A 25,133-nucleotide genomic window follows, 5' to 3' on the forward strand; every position below is an offset into this window, starting at 1 on the left:
TTGAACCGGGCAATTCTTTCACGCCATAAATCGCTCAATCTTCATGGGTGAAGATGGAGAATCTTTGATCGATTTCTCAATTTACTTTAAATGTCTTCTTTCCTGGAACAAGAGGCATTATGTAAACGAGTTGTGTGGAATCACCATCATAATTTCTCTATGGTTGTATTAATGCATAGAGAAAGACTTTGGTTTGATGTTCAGCTATCAACATTATCAGGGTGGCATAGGGGTTAAAGTTCAGAGTACCATAATGGCGCAGAGAGGCGCGGGTTCGATCCTAGCTCTCTACGCCAGTTTCTGGTCAGAATCGGCGAGGAGGCCGGGCGGTTAAGCACAGCAGAATTGTAGCAGTGAGTTGCGCGTTCGAGACCGCAACAAGCTATGAATATTCTGCTATGTTAAGAATCGGCTATACGGCCTACTAAACGCTGAAACCGCTATTATTAGTAGTATTATTATTATAAATGAATAGTATATTGAATAAATACAGATGAATAAAAATGAAACATTCTTAAATAATGCAGAAAAGAATATTTGTTTGGCATTTAATTAAGGACAAATCGGATCAACAATTACTATGATGCGCACTATAAAGTCTATGGTCGAGAATTACGAGTAGTAAGGAATGAAACTCTGCATTGTTCTCAGCTCCTTTAAAAATAACCAAAAATAGGCAATTGACTTCAGAATAATTTTCATTGGAGAAAGTTCTAACTAATTTATCCTGAAAAGTTTAAATTTTAGTTACGTTTCAGACAGATCCTCTTTGTATAACACTGAAAAAATATGACAAATCAATTATTTTACCATCGTAATTGGCAAGTTACTTATATCCAATTGTTTAGAAAACGTATAATTTGTTGGCATATAAAATCGAATGGAGTAAAGAGACACACGCCATATTGACGCATCAATGCAATTTGCCTCAGATTTTATACTATTGAGATTTTCAACTACTGTATTATTTTATAAATGGCGTTTTTACAGCCAGTAATAAACTTTTACAGTTGAACAATCACTTAGGAATAAAATATTTATGTTGCTGTCTAAAAATGGAATCGTTCTATAAGTTGTATCAGCTTTAATTAGTTGAGAGTGCTGATAATAATATTAACAATCGAGACACTATATCATCATTTACTTCAATTCCAGATATAATGTTAAAGTCAGCCATCAGGAAAACTAAGTATAACGTAAAATTTCAATGTATATACCCAGGTTTATTGCAATTTTTATGCACGAGCGTTGGTTATTTTTTCTTTTTTACACTTGCTAGATTAATTTTTTAGTCCCAAAAAGGAAGTTAGTCCCAAGCTCGTAAGTTCGTCAAACATTTGTGGTTCCCGTTTTAATATGTATATTTCGAACCATCAATAAAAAGCATTTGTGAAATTATATATAAGGTTAAATTATTGCTTATTTATAACATTTAAAAGTTTATTTCGAGTACATGACAAGCGTTATTACATTGGTGCACTTGAAACATAGAAATACTTACGTTAAATGCTGAAGAAACTACTACAGCGTCCTTAAACTGTTTAAACTTTACGTAAGGTTGAGGGTAACTGATTTTTGCTTGAAGCAAACCTGAACATTCTAGCTTATAATATGAATGTAATGTAAAATGTTAAATAGGAAATAAGTTTGCAATATATCGTTGTTTACTTAATAATATATTTATAAAGTGAAAGTATAGTAAGCATTCGATACGATAACCATTCCGCAAACACGTAATTAATATGTTATATTAAATGTCTAGATTTATAAGAGCAAGAAGATATATCAACAGTATTCTTATATTACATTGAGATTAAAAGCAGCAAATTCAGTTGAGGGATTTGCATTTACTCCATATCATTGAATTTCTTTGCCATAGCCATCGCCCAAATGCTGCATCGTTGCCAAGCTAAAATAACATCGCCGTCAGCACGTGTTCCAGAGTTCTACGCGATGCATATAGAAAAGCCTTTATTGCTACATTATCCATGAAGTTGGTTGGTGAATCCAGTGCTACATTCACCAAAAAGTGAAGAATGTTCGTGATCCAGGAGAAAAAATCTGGAAGGTATTCTAAATAACTCATTTTTTGCGTGCGGTGAATTAACAGTCGAGAGTTAATATTAAAACAACAATTGAGACATCTTTTCTGGTCGATTGATAGCGAGCTAGTTATTCAAAGTTGCGATAGCTGACATCAATCATGGATTTTGACATCAATTGAACGGCATATGATAAGAACGTTTTTTTTTTATTTTACCTGTATTCAATACTGATGATACTTGAATTCCTCTTTGTTAAACTTTTAAATCTCTTCATCAAACGGAAATGGAGCTTGCTCGCTGCTATGAGAGAAGTTCTCCACTTGGGAGAAATATATTTCACGCGAGTAACATATCAAGAATCGAACAACATACCTAGACATTAATTCTAGATTAACAAAGTTTGGCTCGGCCAATAAAAAAGTAACTGCCATTGACGCTGACAAGCAGCTCCAACTGATATTCATCTGTGACGTTTTGAAGTTTAATTGCAATCGTTATGATTGGCGAAGAAGTAATGTCTATTTGTTCATTTATGAACTCCGCATTGTTTGTATGATTTTCGTGAATTTGAGAAAAATATCCAGTATAACTCCCATTATGAGCAAGGAAAAGATGCCTCACACTTGTTTTCCAATGTTTTTCGGATTTATCATAGATTCAGCATGACTTCGAAGCCTGGCTCAACAACAGAAGAAGTAAACAAAGCTAAAGAAGGTATTCGGTTCAACTTGGTACACTCTCAAGTTAACCAAACCTGAAATATTTTTGTCAATGAAGCTTCACTGATTCATATTTTTACCGCACGGTAGTTGGAGAGCATGAATACACACTAGAGAAACAAAAGCTTTGATGTATTCAGGTTGACAAAAAATTCTCCAGTGCACGACTAGAATTAACAAAAATTTTTTACTTTTATATGAAACTTATCTTGCTCATCTACATAGGCTTCTTTTCTGCTGGGGAAGTCTTTCAAATCCCCAATGACATTTGGCTGTAATTGTACATAGCGGATGGCGAAAAATAAATCCATTCTCCAGGACTACAGACACGTAAAATTGATAAGAGACGAAGTAAATAAGTACAATTGTACTCTAAGAAGCTGTGCCAGAACACATAGTGAAAATTTGGCAATTGCCATATTTTGTGCCTTCATAATGACTTCATTAGTCGATTATGACACGTGTGTGCCCATGTCAATATGCAGGTTCAATTATTACAAAGACTAGTGGTATGATCCATCCACCGGATGAAAATGATCTAACGATATGAAATGCCAACGATATAGTTCATCCTTTGATGTTGAGGGAATTTGACATTGTAACGTACCAACCACAATGTTTTGCTCAAAATTTTGCACTTCACAAGGGCTGAAAGAGAAAAAGTCTTATATTCATATACAAATACTTCCAATAAATTAAAATAATCAAAAATCAATCAGTATGCATTGGAATTCGATCTTGAAAAATTTCACCTGTTTACTTGTCTGTTTCCTGCCTGAGGAATCGATCGTCTCGACGCCTCAGCTCCGATACGTGCCTGTAGAAATGCATTCTCAAGTTGAAAAAACACGCGCATAGAATCTGCCTGTTGAATGTTCTTGATGGCTATTGATCTTGTAGCTATGATAAATATTTAAAAATTTAGGAGCGCAACAGAGAGAAAAATCTAGTGGTACACAAATAAAATTTAAAACGAAATTATTTCAGAAAATAAGTTGCCATCGGCTATATACCATTCAACTGAGGTTAATTATGCAAATCAGGAGCTGGAGAGAGATGAACACTTTTATAACTCACTTGAAAGCAATACCCCAGTAGACGATGTTGAAGATCAAATAACACAGAGCAATGATGACGCGGCCAGCCAGATAAATTTTAATGTGCCTCGGTAATTCTTTGAACTTCCCGAAGCATGAAGGTGTGCGAAGCCTGGACCACACGGTAGATTTTGGAATTCGTGGAGCAGTTTTCATGGCCTAAATGGGTAGTACTGAATTAAAGTAAAGGATTTTAAATTGGACATAAAATTCAACGAATATAATTCAAATTATCTCTATCATGTTTTCATATAGAAACCTATACCGTTTTTTTGTACTCAGTGTTTCATACCTCAAGGACATGAATCTTGTTGTCACCGCCAGAAGGGATGAGGAGGGACGGGTAGGAGAAGTACTCAACGAGCGTCTGGAAGAATACGACCAAGAAGATGATGACGATGGAGAAGAAAAGCCAGATGTCGATCAGCTTCAAATACGAAGTCTTCGGCAGGGAGTTTGATGTCTGCAGCAGTTACGTTAACATATATTATTCGTTGCATATACTGTTTATTTTATAGGAGGGTCAAATTAGTAATTTGGAAGTATGTAAGTGCGCTGGGTTAATAATTAACGTGGTTTTCATTCTAAATTAACCTAAACAGTTGTAATGATATTTTCGAGTTTGTTAAATCGAGTATAAAATATTCGATCTCTATTATTTATCCATCAGATTTATATGTTAAATGGAATTTTTTGGGTGACAATCAGATCTCTCATTATGCGCAGATTACCTGAGTGAAGAGAGCTGCTAGCACAAGCATTGCTGTAATCGCGACGTTCATCCTCGATTCAAACTCGTCTGGGCTGAAGAGCAGCGAGAAATACGCAATAGCTGCCAGCAGCACCGTGGGGATGTACAGAGTGAGTATGTAGAAGCCGAAGCGTCGCTCGAAGCGAACACCGAGCGTCACCTGAGAGTACCCGCTCTCGATGCTGCTGTTAACGTCTATGAACTCGCCTGAAAAAACAAGGCAATGTTTCCACAGCCAGCAGTTAGTCATGTAGCTAAATACCACTTTAAATAATTTTGAAATTAATTTCAAACATTACTGGTTTGAAGGTTGGTCCTACGTCATTGATAATTAAAAAAAATTAATTTCCATTTCAGAAGCTTTATATTCCAATAAAACTGTTAATATTGCTCATGTGTCCGAAATACGACTATGCTCGAGCTAAAATCTTCATAGCTTCCAGGTCTCATGAATATCATAGGATTTATTGTTTGGCTAACCTTCAATCTACTTGAATCTTATGTTTAAACATTGGCAAAATATGTAATTTTCCTAACTAATTTACTTATAGTGTACTCTACGAGATCCTTCCTGCCGATGTATGTGATGTTATCCGGCCTGAGCATTAAGTAGGTGGCAGCTGCCGACGTCAGCTCGAAGGTCATATGACAGTCCTAAATAGAATAAACAAATTACAAAGCACACTGTACACCGTTCGAAGACGAGGAAGGCATTAAAGGTTTTCCTAAATTAAAATTGGATTCAGTAAAAGAGTCGCCAAAAACGTACAAAAATTTATTCTAGTATAAATAATTTTGAAATTAATTTTTTCTTAGAAGCCAATCATACAGAAAGAAAATAATGGAGGAGACTAAAATATAATTGGCTCAAAAAAGAGTCAAAAAATATAACTCAGTAGTAGAGTCAGTACTCACTGCAGTGAGTGACAGAGAGCGCATTTTCTCGTCGCCGAAAACGTGAAGTCACGGACGGACAGACAGACAGACGGGGGCGCATGCCGGAGGCCAGCTTTGCCAAACTTCACACTTCGTTCATATTCCTTTCCATAGGTAAGAACGCTAGAGTGCATAACGGCCTATGAAGTCAAGTGCTCAAAGCCATAGCGCCGGATGTCCACAGCCATAAAATAAGCTTGCTAAAGGTAAACATTGCCATACTGCATCTGGCCAAACCTCCTCTCTGGCCTAACATCTTCAGGCCTAACCTATACGAGCTGCAACCTTTCTCCACCCAAAACAAACCTGAGCGGACCTAACCTAACCTCATTTGCTGCAAGAAGTTAGAAAGGCGGTCCAAGTGTGCTGGTAGAGCCACTCATTGGCTGCAAGAAGGATGTGAGCCGGGACAGCGTGAATAAGTTAGGCCAGAAGAGGTTAGGCCGGAGTAGGTACAGCCGGATGGGGAACTACCTGCTTATGAGCGAGCATGCTTAAACATTGGCTGAAGACCTACGGCGCTATTATCTTTGGGCAGTGTACTGCTTGTCTAGATTGCGGAGTTCAAGCGTAGTCTGCGGCTTCTAGTCTAGTCTAGTGAGTAATGTTAATGCATGATGAAGCTTGGCGTTGGCTGCAAGGCTTATTTGAGAGTAAAATTTGTGGCCTACGGCTGCGCCCCCGACAGACGGACATGACGAGCACAATAGCGTCTTTTTTCCATAAATGAGAAAATGCGCTAAAAATGCATGCTGTCTGTACAATGATTTGAACTTGAAATTATGACAATATTTTATAATCAATTCATAATCGCTAAGGAATGATAGTATCTTGATCTCATTTTTAATATCAATGATTCATCATCATTTCTGCACAACGAGAAATAACAATAGGATAAGTTGCCGTTCAACTCACCTGGGCGTCAAATGGAAACATGAGAAGATCAAAATCACAGGAATACAGGACGTTGTACCGCTGGCTCATCGCCACAGCACCTTCACTGAATATGGTCACTGTTGAATAGAGACACGTGAAGCTATAATATGTATTCTATACAATAAGATTGAAATAGTGTCTGTCGAAATAACCAACTGATCTTGGTGATTTCCATAGTTTAGGCACGAGAGCATTCCCTAGCTTCTAGATATCCGTAGTTCGACGACATTTTACACCACACTTTCATAACAAACATTTGAAGTTAACAAAAAAGTTAAAAGCCAAGAATAGTCCACAAAAATTCATATCTTTATAGAAAACGTTTCGGAGTTCAGCTCCATCGTCAATTCGTAGAATCTAGAATTCACATTGAAAGTCACAAATTAGTACAATTGAAAGCACAGAACACAATTAAAAGCCTGAATTTGCAAGTAATAGGGCAAAAAACCTATCTATTCACAATTTCAAGGGGATAGGAGCTAAGAGCTGAATTTAAACTGGACCTACGTTTAAAAATATACAAAGATTCTAAAATACGCAAATCTGAAGTACCGGAGGTGGAAGCTAACACTCTAAAGTCACTGTCAGAAACAGGGACATCACACTGCTCGGCGTGAGTGCGCACAGCCGAATGAGGGGGGAGCAATAGCAACAGTCCGGTTCTACAACTCCTGCCCATATGCTCAGCAATCCTGAAATAAAGATTGCGTGACGTCATCCCGACGTACGCAGATGCACATTGTGCACAACGAAATTTTTACGAAATATTTTCTCGCTTAATGAATTTCCGGCAAGTTTGGTTTATACCCAAATCAAGAAATTCATGTCGAAGCGATTCAGTTTGGTTGCTCCCGAGCGCGATAGTAGGAACTTTATTTATTGTTCTTTTCCATACTTCGGCCCTGCGTCCGAAGCTATGTCAAGAGAATTTAAAGTCTTGCTCGATAGATACTTTCCAAACGTCAAACTTCATATTGTTCTGGTAAACAGTTTTAAAATAGGTTCTTTCTTTAGACATAAAGATATGCTCCCTGCTCAAATGCGATCGTCCCTGGTTTATCAATTTCGTTGTGCACAATGTGCATCTGCGTACGTCAGGATGACGTCACGCAATCTTTATTTCAGGATTGCTGAGCATATGGGCAGGAGTTGTAGAACCGGACTGTTGCTATTGCGCCCCCCTCATTCGGCTGTGCGCACTCACGCCGAGCAGTGCGATGTCCCTGTTTCTGACAGTGACTTTAGAGTGTTAGTTTCCACCTCCGGTACTTCAGATATGCGTATTTTAGAATCTTTGTACATTTTTAAACTTAGGCCCAGTTTAAATTCAGCTTTTAGCTCCTATCCCCTTGAAATTGTGAATAGATAGGTTTTGTGTCCTATTACTTGTAAATTTAGGTTTTTAATTGTGTTCTGTGCATTCAATTGTACTAATTTGTGACTTTCTACATGAATTCTAGATTCTACGAACTGACGATGGAGCAGGACTCCGAAACGTTTTCTATAAAGATAAGAATTTTTGTGGACTATTCTTTGCTTTTAAATTTTTAGTTAACTTGCGATTTAAGCAAATAAGCGACATCAATTCTTTAGTACGATCAAATTATGGCGAGGATGGTTGCCACTGTTTCAGGAAACATTTGAATAAGTACGCAATCAAGTTTCTTGTATAATTCAAGAAAAGATGCTTTTAAAAATTAAAAGCTTGATTAAAAAACTATCCTTTATGTATGAGACCTCATGATATTCCATTCATAGATAATGTATTCGATTATAACTGTTCTTATTATATATGATATATGTAACATTTTTAAAATTTAACTAATGGAATATTTTTACATTTTCTATGCAAATAGTACGTACCTTCGTCCGAGTTGTCTGATACTCCTTGGACAGCTGTTCCTCGAGCGATTAACTCAACTCGAGATCCTTTCTCCAGATTGGAATATAGATTTCCGTTATCGTTGTAGAAGAAAATTTCGGGGAACCAAATTTTCTGTACCTCCTCGGGCGTCAGCATGTTGAGGGAACGTTCGTTTTTCAGGTCAAAAAATTTGAGGCGCGTATCTTGCCACATTAACAGCAGCTTGAAGTTTGTTTCGAAGGAGAGATCTTCAGTCTTGATTGCAGGGAATGAAGATATGAAAACAGAAATATTTACTGGCAGCGGCTCACTCTGAACAAGAGGTGGCGGTGGGATTGAGTTGCTGTAACCGATTGGGATGCTCAGAAGAGTGCATTTCGTCTCGTCGCTGTTGTCGGGACAATCCACTCTGAGGTCATACCTTCGTCCGAGTTGTCTGATACTCCTTGGACAGCTGTTCCTCGAGCGATTAACTCAACTCGAGATCCTTTCTCCAGATTGGAATATAGATTTCCGTTATCGTTGTAGAAGAAAATTTCGGGGAACCAAATTTTCTGTACCTCCTCGGGCGTCAGCATGTTGAGGGAACGTTCGTTTTTCAGGTCAAAAAATTTGAGGCGCGTATCTTGCCACATTAACAGCAGCTTGAAGTTTGTTTCGAAGGAGAGATCTTCAGTCTTGATTTCAGGGAATGAAGATATGAACACAGATATATTTACTGGCAGCGGCTCACTCTGAACAAGAGGTGGCGGTGGGATTGAGTTGCTGTAACCGATTGGGATGCTCAGAAGAGTGCATTTCGTCTCGTCGCTGTTGTCGGGACAATCCACTCTGAGGTCGCACTTCTTGCGCAAGTCTATGCAGGAACCATCATCACACGTGTACTCGCCAGGAAAACAGGCCGATATGGTCAAATGAACCTTTTCACCTGGATTGTATCCACAAATTTGTGATTCCACCTCCCACGTTTTCGTCCCGAAAGGATAATCAGAGGGCGAATCAGGAATGTGCAGAGCCGAGGCACTCAGCGTCTGTAAAATGTTTAAAATAAATTTTTTCATTGAAGATTTTCCTACTTCAATTCAAGGAATGTGATGCATTAAACAAATGCATCAAATTCCAAAAATATATTGAAAAATCGCATTGTATAAACAAACGACTCTATGCAAGCAACAATTATGTCCCACTTTTTTCGAAGCCAGCTTCCAAGCTTGGGTTTCGTTGTTCCAAATGATGTCGGAGTGCCGGTAGCCAGTGAGTGAAGGCCGGTCATTGACGCTTCTATGTAAGATATATCTATTGTTGAAAGGCGAATTTTTGCAAGTGAGAGGCCCTTTTAGGTACATTGTTGTGTAGTTCTTAAATTCACAAAACATGCATTTTTTATGTGAATCGAAGCAAGCGAAATCGGACCAGAGTCCGTTGATGCCAGGACCATACATCATCACCAAGCAATTTTCGACAGTGCCTCCACTGGGGCCACCTCCACGCCAACGTCCTTGGTACGTGATTGTTTTATTGGACTCGAAATACTCCCAGCGGCCTTCTACATTACCGTCCTGAGCCCCAAGCCACAGGTAAGCTGATCCGAGGTAACTAGAGCAGTGTTCAGCCCAGCCGACCGTCTCGGTGAACATCCGAGTGTTTTCTGCGTCGTCGATAGGGATGCCAATCTCCCCACCGACTTTCTAAACAAATAAAAGGGCATGTTTTATTTTATGCATATAAAAATACGGATAATGCGTATAAAAATACACATTTTGAGTTTATTTACTAGCGTTGTGCAGGATTTGATTGATTCTAAACGGAATCAATCGGAAACGGAATCTAAGCGGAATATAAATCTAATCTAAATAGAATAGAATAGAAGTGTCGGCACCGAAGAAATAGGCCCATGGCCTATTGCCGATTCCTGCACTTTTTGTGACTTGATTCACAAGGGATCCAGCCTTTTGAACCCGATCTTTCCATAAATCACGATTGATTGACATAGCTGCAGGACTGGAATAATAAATTTGATTGGGAGTGAATTTTTTTGAATTATTGGTACCAGTGAGACTAACCGATAATGAGTTTTTGAATGAATATATACTTCGGAATTCTAGCAGAGTATCGGAAACTGGGTATCGCATAATAAGCTGCTCACATTTTAATGTACAGGATTCAACAGCGAAATGTGGATGACTTGAGCTGCGCATCACTTGAGGTATAAACAATCTTAATTGAGGGGGGGGGAAGAAGAGTAGAGGAGTCTGCTCGTGGAGAAACGCCATTTCAGTAGAGAGAGTGGGTGATAGAGAATCGCGTGTTGACCTACAACCAGTTTACTGAAACGGGCCGTTATGTCGTCGAAAAACCGAAACGTTTCCGATATCATTTCAACGTTGATTTTTATTGTCGAATTCCGGAGTTTGATTCGATAAAGAAGTGGACGAATAATTAGTGAACTAGTTCTATGAGACCTGGGACTGCAGGACCGAGGAAAACGGACCCAGGAAAACTTTTAACATGAGCGTCCAGCCACTGAAGCCATGCCGGCATGGCTTATTAGGCGCTCAGCCGTACGACATGCTGGTGCAGTTATTGTTTTACACAAGAGTTCTCGGTTTCCCGACGTTCGTACTGTTCGATCACCTCTTCGTGCAGTCCCAGGTGTCTCGAGGTTACACTGGCCGCCCAAATGATCTATCCATACTTCCTCGCCGGATCACGCATTTCGTTGGCTCATTATGATTAAATAGTAAATGTTACCTATAAAACTTCATAATTACGCATCAAGCTTCTAAATATACTACTAAAATACGGAGGAGCATTGAAGCAAACTGTCAAAAATTAGTAAACGTTTCCCTTATTATCACACAATTATTTTATAGCATCGAAAATTCAAATTTATATGAAAATTTGTAACAAGCATCAAAAAATTTATGTCCAAATGGATTAATATATGCTTACACTAATTTATTTAATCACCTTACACATAGCCCGAGCCTCGTTCAATTGAAACCGGTTTGGGAAGAAGATGAAGTCTCGCCTAGACGTTGAGCAGAGAGTAGTCAAGTTTTGTACAAGCCACTCGACCTCTCCACTGATATTCCAGCGCAGTGTTGACCACGCCAACGCATCACCTTCATCTTTATTACTGCATTCGGCGATCTGCCGGGTTATAAGGAAAAAAAAATTCGTGAGTTCCCCTATATACTCGTAAACTGCTGTTGTAGTAATACGATCATTAATTGTGCTTTATATCATCTATACATCAGACCACTAAATGTTATTATTAAACTCAATCATATGATGAGCGTTCTCAAACAGCCGTCTATCCACGGCAAATATGTTGACTAATTTAAATTTCATATCGACATTAATTCAGTTACTTCTTAAAGTTTCATGCATGAGATACTACATTTTTGATAGTAGATGCGTCTAAAACTCGGTGCCAAAAGTTGAGCTGTGTGATCTCTCCGCTGTAGCTCTTGTCTCTTTCGAAACCACCTCCGAAATATTCTTGTTCTTGGCCTGGTCGGAATCAACTTATTACTAGAAGAATTGAAATAAGTATGCTCTTCTGCTAACACAATTGCTGGTCAATTTAGATCACTTGATATTTTCATTAAAAGAGCTAATCAATGTGAAAAAATTTCTGAATTCGCCAGCCACCGATTCATTATCGATTTTTACATTAAAATAAAATTGAGCCTGGAATGAGGTAATAAATTTATATGAGCACTGCCACTTAGTTATATGTCCATAGAAAATAACTTTGAACGTAATATTTAAATAGAGATTAACGACTAATATATATGTAATACATTTTAGTTTTCCTTCTTGAATAGAGTAAACAAGCTATAATATTCGTTAAGTTTTAACTATTGCAGGAAAAGTGTCCTTCTGTGAATAATATTTACATTATGAGTAACATCTTTAACCCGCCTTACCAATGACGAAAGCTCCATTTTCAGAAATCACTTCGGGAAAGTTATATAGTTTATCTCCAGCTTCCTTTACTCCATTAATGTAGATAATCCAGGACTTGTCAGAGCCGTCGAAAGTGAAGCAAAAGTGACTCCAGTACCACAGTGGAGTGATCACATTGGACGTTGCACAAATGCTGCTCAGGCACACCTGGTAGCCATACAGCCTGTGATCTGCCCCCATATATTTAACGTAAATCCGTCGTCGTGACACAACTGAAGTGGTGGTCATAAAGAGAGCTGGTGCTCATGTCAAACCGTTCATCTTTGTTCACAATTATGTTAAAAATTCATCATCATAATTAAAACCATGAAACTTGTAATACAAAATGAAAAGTATTATATATTTATACAGCCATGAAACTTGTAATACAAAATGAAAAGTATTATATATTTATACAGTCTTCAGACGATTGCTTCAGCTTCTTGATTTTGAAAAAAGTGGAAGTAATTCAAATAAGTATTTCCTTCAAGAATACCGATAAAAATTGGCAAAAACATAACCATTTCTGGATTTACAGCCTGAGTAAATTTACGAAGACTCTAAAGACATACCAATGTTGAAAGCGTTGTTATCAGTATCAAGCAAGGCATATGACAGTAGGGTTCCCTCCTCCCTGAAGCGGTACATGCGGATGCGGTAGCACACCGTGAACTTCCTCAGCTCCGGAAACGGGTTCAGGAGACGCGCGAAACTTGTAGCAGCTGGTGTGCCGGAGCCCTGCAGCAGCATCACTGCAGCTGCACCATCGCCTGCAGCGTCACAAAGGCGACATAAGTTCAGGACATACTAAGTTATTTACACGTCAATGTATAAATATAGTATTTGGTGGCCTGAATACCCAACTAGATAATGATGTGCCAACGCTGTGATAAAAGTGGTCGTGATGAGTCTTATCTAAATGCCTCGTGAACTATTTGTACTCGTATTATAAAAAATTCTTAGCCAAATGCAAAATATGTCTTGAACGGAGCCCCCTATCGGGCAACGTCCAATTAATCTACATTCATGAAAATGTTAATATCAGTATCGCAATTGTTATTAATATGAATGTTGCTGCTGGTACTGCAATCTTTTTTATTCCTTGTCTCCGCATAAAAAACATACGCAGAATATTTCCATAAGAGTGCTGCGATAAGAGGATGATTCTTAGTTTCCAAACAGACTGTAATATTTTAATTTCATGTACGACTTGATATTGCACATTTCCCTTGCATAATTTGTACTGTGCAGGATGATTCATGGAAACTTCCTGATTTGAAAGCTCAATAAAAATTAACTAGCAAAGATATCATTACAATAAAGATTTGATTGAAAAAACATTGTCTGAAATTTTGCATCACTTAATTTTTAAGATGACATCGGACAAATGACGGCCTCCATTGTCAATTCATTCAGTTGGTCGATTTTCGAAGCTCCGTTCAACTCGCTGAAGCATATAGACGGGTATGTTGAAGATGGCTTGGCGTACTTATGTTGTTCGTCAAATGAGGTAGGGTCCTTGGAGAGTCATTTTAAGCATTTTATTTAAGATAACCCCATGATAAAATCACACGGAGCCAAATCGGGGGATCGAGTCGGCCATAGAAGGTCATCTCTCAAGTAGATGAGGCGCTCTGCAAGATGTCGCGGAAGATGTACGGTGTGGAAAACGCAGAAACGCCTCTCGCCTCTAATCTACGTGTTCGGGTGTTGCGGCAGTCCTCTGACATCCAGTTCATCTTGCATTCACACTTGCACTCGCTCTAAATGTGTTCACCCACGTACCCATCGATTTCCGATCAGGAACCCGGCCTGAAGGACGAATACGGAGCCGAGTGTGGAATGCTCGTTGAGTAGCGATAATGAAACGACCATTAGAAAAGTACGCCTCGACAGCAAACGCACGCTGCTCACTTGTCCAATGCATCGCGGCAACTAACTAGGCGAGACACAAAACTTCATGACCTTGCCTTTCTTATGAAACACTTCCTTCCCTTTTCCTACATTTGGCTGTTTGGTACGAAATACAAAACAGGAAACTTTTGTGAATCACCCTGTATAACAGAGCGCTGAACCTCACCTGGTTCCGGTCGTTGAGTCTCTTGCGCTAGGGCGGCGGCTGCCAGACTTGTGATCAGCAGCAGCGGCGCTAGCGCGTTCATCTTGTCAACCGACGTCCTTCAAGGCAGTGTTGAAAATGACCCCCCTGACGCTGATAGGAAAATATAGGATTTTTATTATTATAAATTCGGATTTTTGCAATTTATTTCACATATGCGGACGTTAGATTTGTAGTTTCCCATCCGGTTAGTCAGCCTCGCTGTTGAACCCACGGGGCGCATGCCGGAGGCCAGCTTTGCCAAACTTCACACTTAGGTTCATGTTCCTTTCCATAGGTAAGAACGCTAGAGTGCACAACAGCCTATGAAGTCAAGTGCTCAAAGCTATAGCGCCGGATGTCCACAGCCACAAAATAAGCTTTCCAAAGGTAGACATGGCCATACTGCATCTGGCCAAACCTCCTCTGGCCTAACTTCTTCAGGTCTAACCTATATGAGCTGCAACTTTTCTCCACCCAAAACAAACCAGAGATTAACCATTTCTTAAAAATGAAAACGTTTCGGAGTCCAGCTCCATCGTCAGTTCAAAAGTTCAAAACCTATAAGAAAAGCAGAATCAATTAGAAAACTAAATTCACATCGAAGATAAAAACATAAATTGACAAAAATAAAAACAAATACACATAAGGAGACAGGCCTATCTATTTACAATTTCAAGGGGATAGGAGCTGAAGGCTGCATTTAACCCAGGTTTCTGTTTAAAAATACACAGAGATTCTAAAATCCGTAGGTCAGTAACACCGGTCGTGTAAGCTAAAACTCTAAAATCACTATCGGACACCGGAACATTGCACTGCTCGGCATGGACGCGCACAGCTGAATGAGGAGGATGCGCAAGTAAAGTTCCCGTTCTAAAACTTCTGCCCTTATGCTCCGCCAGCCTAGTGTAAAAATTGCGTGACGTCATGCCGACGTACGCTGATGCGCACTGCGCACAACTGTATCTATATACTAGGGACGAACGCATAAAAAGAGGGAGAGCATCTTTATACTTGAAGAACGAACCGATTTTGAAGTTATTCACCAATATTACCTGCAGATTTACATTCGGGAGATATTTATTGATCAAATATTTCAATTCCTTAGCCATAGTCTCAGATGCTTTACCGAAGTAGGGAGAAGAACAGTAAATCAGGTTCCTACTGTCACAATCGGGAACAACTTCATTATATTGCCTTGACATGAATTTCTTAATTTGAGTATAAATCAATTGCGACGGAAACCCATTTGAAGAAAAGATGCTGCGCAAAAATTCAAATTCAGTGTGCATAGCATTGAAAGTTGAACAAATACGGTAACCACGATTTACTAATGTTTTAATACCATTTAATTTTAAACGAAGTGAGCAAAAACTAAAAAAAAACTGGTGCCTAAACCGGTAAACGTTGACTTTCTGAACACAGAAGTCTGGAAACGGCCATTAGATTTTGTAACGTTACAATCGAGAAAAGATAAAGTATTGTTGGTTTCAAGCTCCATGGTGAATTTTATTGAATGATGTTGGAGGTTTAGATAATCAAAGAAAAGGGCCACATGAGAGGACTAAAGGCTGGCCAATTGTCCTCTTGATTTTAAACCTGTTTTTTATAACCGATATGTCGATGATACTTTTTTGCTTTTCAAGCATCCCTCTCATGTGGCCCTTTTCTTTGATTATCTAAACCTCCAACATCATTCAATAAAATTCACCATGGAGCTTGAAACCAACAATACTTTATCTTTTCTCGATTGTAATGTTACAAAATCTAATGGCCGTTTCCAGACCTCTGTGTTCAGAAAGTCAACGTTTACCGGTTTAGGCACCAGCTATTTTAGTTTTTGCTCATTTCGTTTCAAATTAAATGTTATTAAAACATTATTAAATCGTGGTTACCGCATTTGTTCCACTTTCAATGCTATGCACACTGAATTTGAATTTTTGCGCAGCATCTTTTCTTCAAATGGGTTTCCGTCGCAATTGATTTATCCTCAAATTAAGAAATTCATGTCAAGGCAATATAATGAAGTTGTTCCCGATTGTGACAGTAGGAACCTGATTTACTGTTCTTTTCCCTACCTCGGTAAAGCATCTGAGACTATGGCTAAGGAATTGAAAGATTTGATCAATAAATATCTTCCGAATGTAAATCTGTAGGTGATTTTGGTGAATAACTTCAAAATCGGTTCGTTCTTCAAGCATAAAGATGCTCTCCCTCTTTTTATGCGTTCGTCCCTAGTATATAGATACAGTTGTGCGCAATGCGCATCAGCGTACGTCGGCATGACGTCTCGCAATTTTTACACTAGGCTGGCGGAGCATAAGGGCAGAAGTTTTAGAACGGGAACTTTACTTGCGCATCCTCCTCATTCAGCTGTGCGCGTCCATGCCGAGCAGTGCAATGTTCCGGTGTCCGATAGTGATTTTAGAGTTCTAGCTTACACGACCGGTGTTACTGACCTACGTATTTTAGAATCTCTGTATATTTTTAAACAGAAACCTCGGTTAAATGCAGCCTTCAGCTCCTATCCCCTTGAAATTGTAAATAGATAGGCCTGTCTCCTTATGTGTATTTGTTTTTACTTTTGTCAATTTATGTTTTTATCTTCGATGTAAATTTAGTTTTCTAATTGATTCTGCTTCTCTTATAGGTATTGAACTTTTGAACTGACGATGGAGCTGGACTCCGAAACGTTTTCATTCTTAAGAAATGGTTAATATTCTGGCTGTTTTCTTTGCTTTTAAATTCCTGATTAACTTGCGATTTAAGCAACCTAGTAATTTTATTAAAAATATTGAATATCATTATAAGGTAGTAATAGCACATAAGTTTGTGCATCGATAGACGTGGCAGAGATAGACGCGTCGCCCTGTCCGGCATTCCTCAAGGTGCTTGTACATGGGGACAGTACTGGCGGCAAGTAGATCAGAAAAATGCCAAATGTCTGCCGCTTGGTGTCTATCCCGCAAGTAAGCTTAGACACGAGTGAGCACTATTTTGTTTTAAGGTAAGTCGACTAAATATTTTCATTTATGTATTAAATGCGATAAGAGCGCCTGTATTGCAAACTTAAGTTTTACTGTATGACTTATTGCTATACAATACGTTAAAACATTTTTTTCTAGATAAATAGTAACTTGGTTTAACACGTTGACTCCGAAGTGGTATATATGTAATATGCGTACCACGAAATGTATTTCTCCAGGACGTAGTGGTACAAAATTCAGAGTTGCCAGATGGCATTAATTAAAAAAAAGCCAAGTCCGCGAAAAAAAGGCCAAAAATGCGTTTAACTCAATATATGCTGGTATTTTGAAAGGTTCCGGTGTAAAAATTCCCTTTTCTATTTTTTGGAGTTTTTAAAAATTTAATTAGGAAACACCCCTATCATAAATTTTAGCCGGCCAACGCAATCGAAAAAAACTAAATCGCAAAGTTTGTCCGGTAAAAAGATCATATGGTTACCTTGTTCATAATAATACAAAAAATGAAATAATATTACAAGATGAAGCAATCGGAGTCAGCGTGTTAATAATAATAAAATGGCAGGTGAATGTTTCCAAAATGGGGGTTTGGAGCATACACTGGTATACTGAATCAACGTCCCAGGACCTTCCAATTCCTCAAGCCAGGTCTTTCGATCCATTATGAAGAAGAAATAGACCGTTCGCTGCCAAATATTCGTTGATAGAGTTAGAAGGCTCTCTTCATATTCATAAGAAGAAAAATTTAGTATTTTGCACAATTCATTTGAAGCAATAGACTGCTAGGAAAAAGTTCAAATTTTTTCCACGGATTCAAAAACATATTATGTAGGCTTAATAACAGAGCAAAAAGACGAAAATTAAGAATATGTAAAATCTTACTTGAGTTGTAGAGAAAAATCGAAACATTTTGTATTTCGTGATTCGGTCGATCTTGTATCAGTCAGTAGGGGAAACATTAATGGTCATTCTTACCGACTTTGTTACATGCAGAACAACGAAAAACAAAATTCTGACCTGAAATTTGACTATAAATTTGTTAGTGCATGCCGTGGTTATGATGTGTCCCAATGGGCCCCATGGACTGTACCTCGGATCGAGGTACTATACACATATGGGATATTTTATTTTATTTCTCTTTCTATTATTTCTCGCCTGTGAAACAATTCTTAGCATTACTTTGGTAGTAAGCGATTTAACCAATGATGTGATGCTTAGTTTTATTCATCATTTCACCCTTAAAGATTAAAATAATTGTGCTGCTTTTGATTTATATTTTCTTGTCTCATTATTTGTTTGTGACCCACTTTTCCCAACCTACCAGCTCCGCTGTACTCTGCATGGTGTCTGTGTAGCGTTTCTAGTAGGTGAGTTACATTAGAATTAGGGGCCAACTCTATATCGTTTGGACCTCTATAGCTTTTCCAATTAGTAAAAATTTAATTGTTCATTTAGAATTACTTTCTTGTATTTGATATTGTTGTAAATAAGTCGGTTGATAGTATTGCAAATTTGTTCGTACAAAAAATCGGGCTGACCACCATTGTCTGGCAGGACCAATTTCTTATACCAGGCCATCGAACACGTATAGTACGTATAGGCCGACAGCTACGATGCTTCCTTGCATCGGTAACAGTCCTGGTTCAAATCCCCTACGTGTGCTACACCTGTGTTAATTAATTAATTACGGATTGCTGTGAACAGTCTGCTGTGCACTTTCTTCGTTATATACCAAGCTTGTGCAACTTCTGAAGCCTTCTCATTGTGCAATTCGCATCCCTTTCTAGCTCACCGCCCATGCTTGAGTCCGGCGCACCGTGCATGTGTACCTAATAAGTGACGTTGTACCTTGTGGAAAGATTAATGAGGATTTGTAAAGGAGTTTACTTGTTTATTTTTTCAATTTCTTCAATAAATGCTCATTTATTAAGCTTCCATTTGTCCTTTTTTGAGGATCAGTGGAAGCATTGGGTTAAATGGTCATATCAATTTGAGTCAATGAAATAAATCAAAAATCAACTTTTAACACCACGGAAATCATACATCAGCAACGCACAGGTGGTTCTAAATTCCTGGACAATATTTGACAGATTCATTTATATATATATTTCTTATTGACAATTTTCTTATTGTTTTTCTCTATTCGGCGAATTAGGCTCTTGATAGGAACTGAAAAGTCAAATATCAGGTTTCCAAGGGACATTTTATTATAATTTTTATTTTACGACGTTTCGAATGCAACTTCATTCATTATCAAGTAAAAGAGGAAGAGTTTTGCAATGCTTGAAATTAAAATGACATTAGTACAATCATACGTATTGTGGATACAGATTGAAATCAAAACTTAAATTACGAGAACAGTTTCAACGTCCTGACAAATCCGGTAGTTTGCAAATTAATAGCTGGAGACTCCTGCTTGATGAAATTTCTTCTTGCAGAATTTATTCTCTTAAGCAAGTTTTGTAATAGACCAGAGAATTCGTTTATACTATATATATATGTGATTCTCTCAGAGTTGCAACGGCTAATTTTGTTTAAAAATAAACGGAAAGCTTTTCATTTAGGTTCTGCTAATTTTTTTAATTGAAATCTTTCAATGATGACTAGTTGTAATTATACTCTCAATTATTCATAAATTAAGTACCACTCTATTTCGCTATAAATATTAATATTTTTTTAAAATTTCTGAATAGTACCTGAATCACTAATGAGATTGTTTAAATCCTTAATGAATCAAGAAGGATATAATTTGTCATTAAAGAGGCCCGTAATTGTTCTGAACTATTAATTAGAACGCGCTTGAAACATGAAGATACAAACTACGAACCTCTCGTCGTGACGTTGACGCTTTTGTTTTGTTTCTTGAAAACTTAGAAGATTTCGCTACAAAAATCTCTCACTTCTAACATCTTCCTTACACGTACAGGTGGATACTCCTATCATTGGATGAAATATTCAGTATAATTACAAACATTAAATCTGGGTTTTTGGAAACTAAAGATTTTGCGATAATCGAAGTGGTTTAAACAGCCAACCCAACAGAAATCAGTTTCGAGACCACATTCTGAAGTCACTCAAGAAGTCTTTAATAACCGTGGTTGCAACCTTTATTAGGCCGTATGCCTGTCGCCGATTCCTAACATCGCAGAACATTCACAGCTTGTTGCAGTCTCGAACGCGCAGCGCAACTCACTGCACCAATGTTGCTGTGCTTAACCGCCCGGCCTCCTCGCCGATTCTGACCAGAAACTGTTGTACAGAGCATGTATCGAACCCTAACCTCTCGTCTGATCCTGGCACACTGAACAGTAAGCACTGGGCCATCTTGCCCTCATTGGCACCAGCGTTTTATTCTCTGTTTGCATGGACAATGGAATGAATTATTAGGACTGGAATGACGTTAATAAAGACACAGTTAAGGCACTTGCCTAAAGACTGCCAGCTTTTGATCCATAATTAATATACCGCACTCAAAACGACTCAAAAATTCATACCGGTCGGTTCGATTGCCGTTCAACTCTTTCGAGGGGAAGCATAAAAATTGGCCGAAATTCTCATTTCTAAAACAAGAACAAGAAAGTATGAAATATTAGAAGATATTTTTATTCGAATGTATTTTAGAAAATTTTGCATATTGAAGGAGAAATTTTTTCATTGAATATTCTATTACGTTGAAAAATTCTAATACAATTCAAATGTAAATAATAACTTTCAATCTTCAATTAAATTAAATTTCATTAAAGAGTCATTAATTAATTGAATAAATATCGCTACTTCCGTCTTAAAAAATGAGGAAAGGGCATCAATCTCATTGTTCGAGTCAAAACTTTAATTCAAATGCTCATACTTTAAATTTTGTAACATGGTAGAGATGATGCTATGTATTGGGAAATTGTCAGATAATTATATAATTAATGATTTGCAGAGGCATGATAACTTAGTATCAAACACAAACCGGATTTGACCACATATGGACAGACTTGATAGACCATATTACACTTACCTGCGAAAAGTTGAGTTAGCTCTAGCTTCGCCTCACATGTTCAACAATGCATACCGGTGCTTGCCTGGTGTCGTTAAGGTTTGGTCTAGCGAAGTCTCAGATGTTCAACAGTGCATACCGGTGCCTACCTGGTGTCGTTAAGGTTTGGTCTAGCGTAGTCTCAGATGTTCAACAATGCATACCGGTCTGCTTGGTGACGTTTAGGTTTGGTCTAGCGTAGTCTCAGATGTTCAACAATGCATATCGGTCTACTTGGTGTCCTTTAGGTTTGGTCTAGCGTAGTCTCAGATGTTCAACAATGCATACCGGTCTACATGGTGACGTTTTGGCTTGGTCTAGCGTAGTCTCAAGTGATCAACGGGCATACAGGTCTACTTGATGTCCTTTAGGTTTGATCTAGCGTATTCTCAAATGATCAATGGGCATACCGATTTACTACGTATCGTTTAGGTTTGATCTAGCTTAGTCTCCGATGTTCAACGAACATACCAGTCTATTTGATATCGTTTCTGACTGGTATGGCCTGTCATGGATGAGCAAATATTTATACCGGAATGCTTGGTGCCGTTTTAACTCTCCTGTTTGCTTCGGGTCAAAATGACCCGCAATTCCGACCTTATGCTCAGAGGGCATAATTTATTTATGGCTTGTAGCATAAATGAAGACAACAGCAGGATAATATTGTCTGGCTCAGGTCTGAGGTGGATACCGGCAACCAACTTTTCCCAACTTCGCACTACATTATCCTTTCCGTATGCGAGTGGAAGGTGGAGAGGCGAGGAAAGTTAGGAGGTTAAGAGCCTGTTATTGGTTGCTAGACGGTGGAGGGTCGGGGAAAGGTGGAAATCAGACCTGCTGGGTTAAAGGCTTTCGATTTACCGCTTTGATAAGCAACGACTATGGACTTACGGTGCTTTGACTTTGAGCAGTTGGGACGTGATCTCTCTTTTAGCGATTTCTCTGCGGCTTTGTAGCTTTGAGACGGAGTGTAGCCATTGCATGCTGAGGTTAGGCGTTGGTGTCATGGCTAATTGAATAGATAAATTTATGGCCCACAGCTGCGCCGTCTCTGGATCGATTTAAAGAACAAATTATCGATAGACCTATTCGTTCAACAATTTGAACGGTTGATGAAAACCCGTTTGCGAAGAAAATTATAGTTCATCCAACAATCTATTTCGTACGGTTCTCAGCAGACGTCTAGAAAATTGAGTCCAATGATTTACTTAATAGTGAATAGTAATGATTCCTGACGGCAATTATGTTTTGCTCTCCTGTTGATTTGGGCTTCAAGTAACCTGAAAAGTCAAGCTCGCCGCTCAACTTATTGTCAAACTAGAAAAATATTAGAGCTTCATAATAATATTTACTGCGATTTCATGTCATGCATTTATGCTCGAATGCCAATCTCGAGTAGGATTGAACATTCACTTGTTAACGCATTTTTTGTTTGTCTCATATGTATAATCTTTATTCGACATTTATTATTCTTATGCTCTTGACTATGAAAGAAGTACAAGAAAATTTCTGGATAACAGAAGATTTAAAAAATAAGTTTCACTATTTTGACTAGATATTTCAATCAAGTTACCTATTTTTAAGAATTTTTTCGTCTAACACAATTCGATGCTTATTAAAGCATTTAGTTGTTAATTAATCCATTATATTTAATTTGCTTCTTCCGAATTTTTATTTATTATAGTTACTCATGTAGTTATTAAATTTAAAAACAATGATTGAAATCGAAATGTTAATTGAGAGTACTGTATATAACCAAAAATACAAAAATAAAAGCTATCGTGCATATAATTATAATTTTAATAATAATTCTACTTTTCGTTACTCAATTGTAGACGATACTTGATTATTCTATCAGTTCATTACTTAATATAAGGGCAATAATTAAAAAAAAAATCCAGCTCCAAGATCGATTGCGTGACATTAAACATCTGAATGAATGATTTCTCGCAGCATAGTAAGGCTGAATGTTGGATTATGGATCTGCCTACAATAATAATACCTAATTCTAGAACTCATGAGCGTCACATATTTTTGCTGTTGCCAATTCTAATAACTTGCAATAATCAATAACAATAGTATTATTGTTGTACTCTGTTCAAAGGCATGTGGATGGCAAAGAAACTACCTGCACACGTCAAAATAGTGGCAAGATTCAAATAGGACCGGACAATTCAAATTCATGAATAATGAAAAAAAGCAAATCTGTGCATAGCCTTTGTCTACATGCTAGACAAACGCTACTTGAATGCATTCGTCACGTAAAGTCCGGTGCCTTTCCTGTGCCAGCGACTCTATTTTTAATAATTCAGGGTTTGCTCTTGATAAGGTTACTTTAGCACTTCAAGTAAGTCTTGGGAAGCTCACGGTAACTAAGACCAGTCCCTAGTGAGCAAGGTGAGTATATCACTGTGCTAAATACATGAACTCAAACAATTCTTTATCGTGGTCATACAGTAATTTTGCCGGACTACAAGTCACTGCTATAATATTCGTTGCGTGTGTGTGCACTTCCTCACAAGTCCTGCGTTGCACTGGCCAAAAATTGGATCCAATATTTTAACCATGTACGAGACATTGCGTGAGTTGAGGTGGTAACCAGCAAGTATCGCAATCGCTTTGAATTATTTTCGTAGCATAATATTCTCAGAAGTATTGATTACTGTATTAAGTAATGTGAGGAAATCGGTGCGGAAGTCAACATTCTTATCATTGCCATTTGGAATTTTATGATGAAATGAGCCGGACGAAACTGGTATGGAATACTTGCAAAATGTTGATGAATATCTTTAACTGGCCTCAAAATATCCCTCTAATATATACAGACCATGGCAATTTCACTGAAACTTAGGACTTCGTTCGTAATGTCAATAATTTATTTTTTGACTAGAGCATTATTTCCTTTTCAACTTAAATTTCAGGGCAGCTCATATTTGTTATATTTTTCACAATTTTCCACTGTCTGATTCCTAAAAAATTTTAAACAGCGAGGAAAATGTTGCCGTAATTTTTGCATTCACACATTCAGGTACCAATAATACATCAATATTTTCTCGTGCATTCGTTGGTCATGCACGCCTCCACTGTTATACTGATGCACTGGTATACGCTCTACGTTCATACCATGCAAGATGTAATTTAGTTATTTATGTTTTGAAAATGAAATAGATCTAGCGAAATAAAATGGTGCTGCTTATGTTGTATAAAAATATCAATCAAGATGCTACACTGACCCGCAGCTACACTTGAACCTAATTCTGTTGACAGTGAAACTCAGAGTTCTAATGCAATAACAGCAAATGAGCATTGAACGTGGTAATTCAATCAGTATAGTTTCCTTACTAATCATCCAGTCGAGGAAGCATCATTGACCCTGTCTCTGTTCCGGTACATTTAGAGCCTGATGCCATTAATAGAATTTGACGAAATATGCGGAGCTTGATGACCTAGACCAGGCATATAATTTTGAATAGTTATTTGGGAAGAGTCAAATAGAAACAGATGAGCATCTTAACTATTAGATAGCAGTAGCTCGCTGAATTTTCTATAACATTTTTTTTGGGGGGGGGGAGGGGGAGAGGAGCCTCTGTCCAGTCGTGACATACCACCAAGTGCGAGGTGCCTTCCACCTACAAACTCATACACACTAGCCGGTCATAAGTGTTAGTTGCATAATGTTTTTTTAGAGCGCTAATAATTTGCACATTGACTGAGTGTACTGTTTGAAT

General features: G+C 38.0%; 1 protein-coding gene across 1 annotated transcript; it reads right to left on the reverse strand.

The window, feature by feature from the left end:
• Positions 1–1,466: 1,466 nt before the first annotated feature.
• On the reverse strand, positions 1,467–10,889 carry LOC108679382 (glutamate-gated chloride channel). Its single transcript, XM_047880301.1, has 9 exons — positions 10,857–10,889; positions 9,536–10,036; positions 8,770–9,379; positions 6,464–6,561; positions 5,158–5,266; positions 4,593–4,819; positions 4,154–4,324; positions 3,842–4,020; positions 1,467–3,581 (listed from the first exon to the last, which is right to left on the reverse strand). The coding sequence occupies exons 1-9, from the start codon at positions 10,887–10,889 to the stop codon at positions 3,521–3,523; spliced, it is 1,989 nt and encodes a 662-aa protein (XP_047736257.1). The 3' UTR covers positions 1,467–3,520.
• Positions 10,890–25,133: the final 14,244 nt, after the last annotated feature.

The sequence above is a fragment of the Hyalella azteca genome, unplaced genomic scaffold, assembly GCF_000764305.2.
Source record: "Hyalella azteca isolate HAZT.00-mixed unplaced genomic scaffold, Hazt_2.0.2 contig5139, whole genome shotgun sequence".
NCBI classification, from domain to species: domain Eukaryota; kingdom Metazoa; phylum Arthropoda; class Malacostraca; order Amphipoda; family Hyalellidae; genus Hyalella; species Hyalella azteca.

Excerpts from the sequence above, each read along its gene's own strand:
- LOC108679382 (XM_047880301.1), bottom strand. The coding sequence starts at position 10,889 with ATGCCGGCATGGCTTCAGTGGCTGGACGCTCAT. Across the intron at positions 4,021-4,153 it reads ACAAGATTCATGTCCTTGAG|GCCATGAAAACTGCTCCACG; the intron begins GTATGAAACACT and ends CTACCCATTTAG. Across the intron at positions 3,582-3,841 it reads TACTGGGGTATTGCTTTCAA|GCACGTATCGGAGCTGAGGC; the intron begins GTGAGTTATAAA and ends GCATTTCTACAG.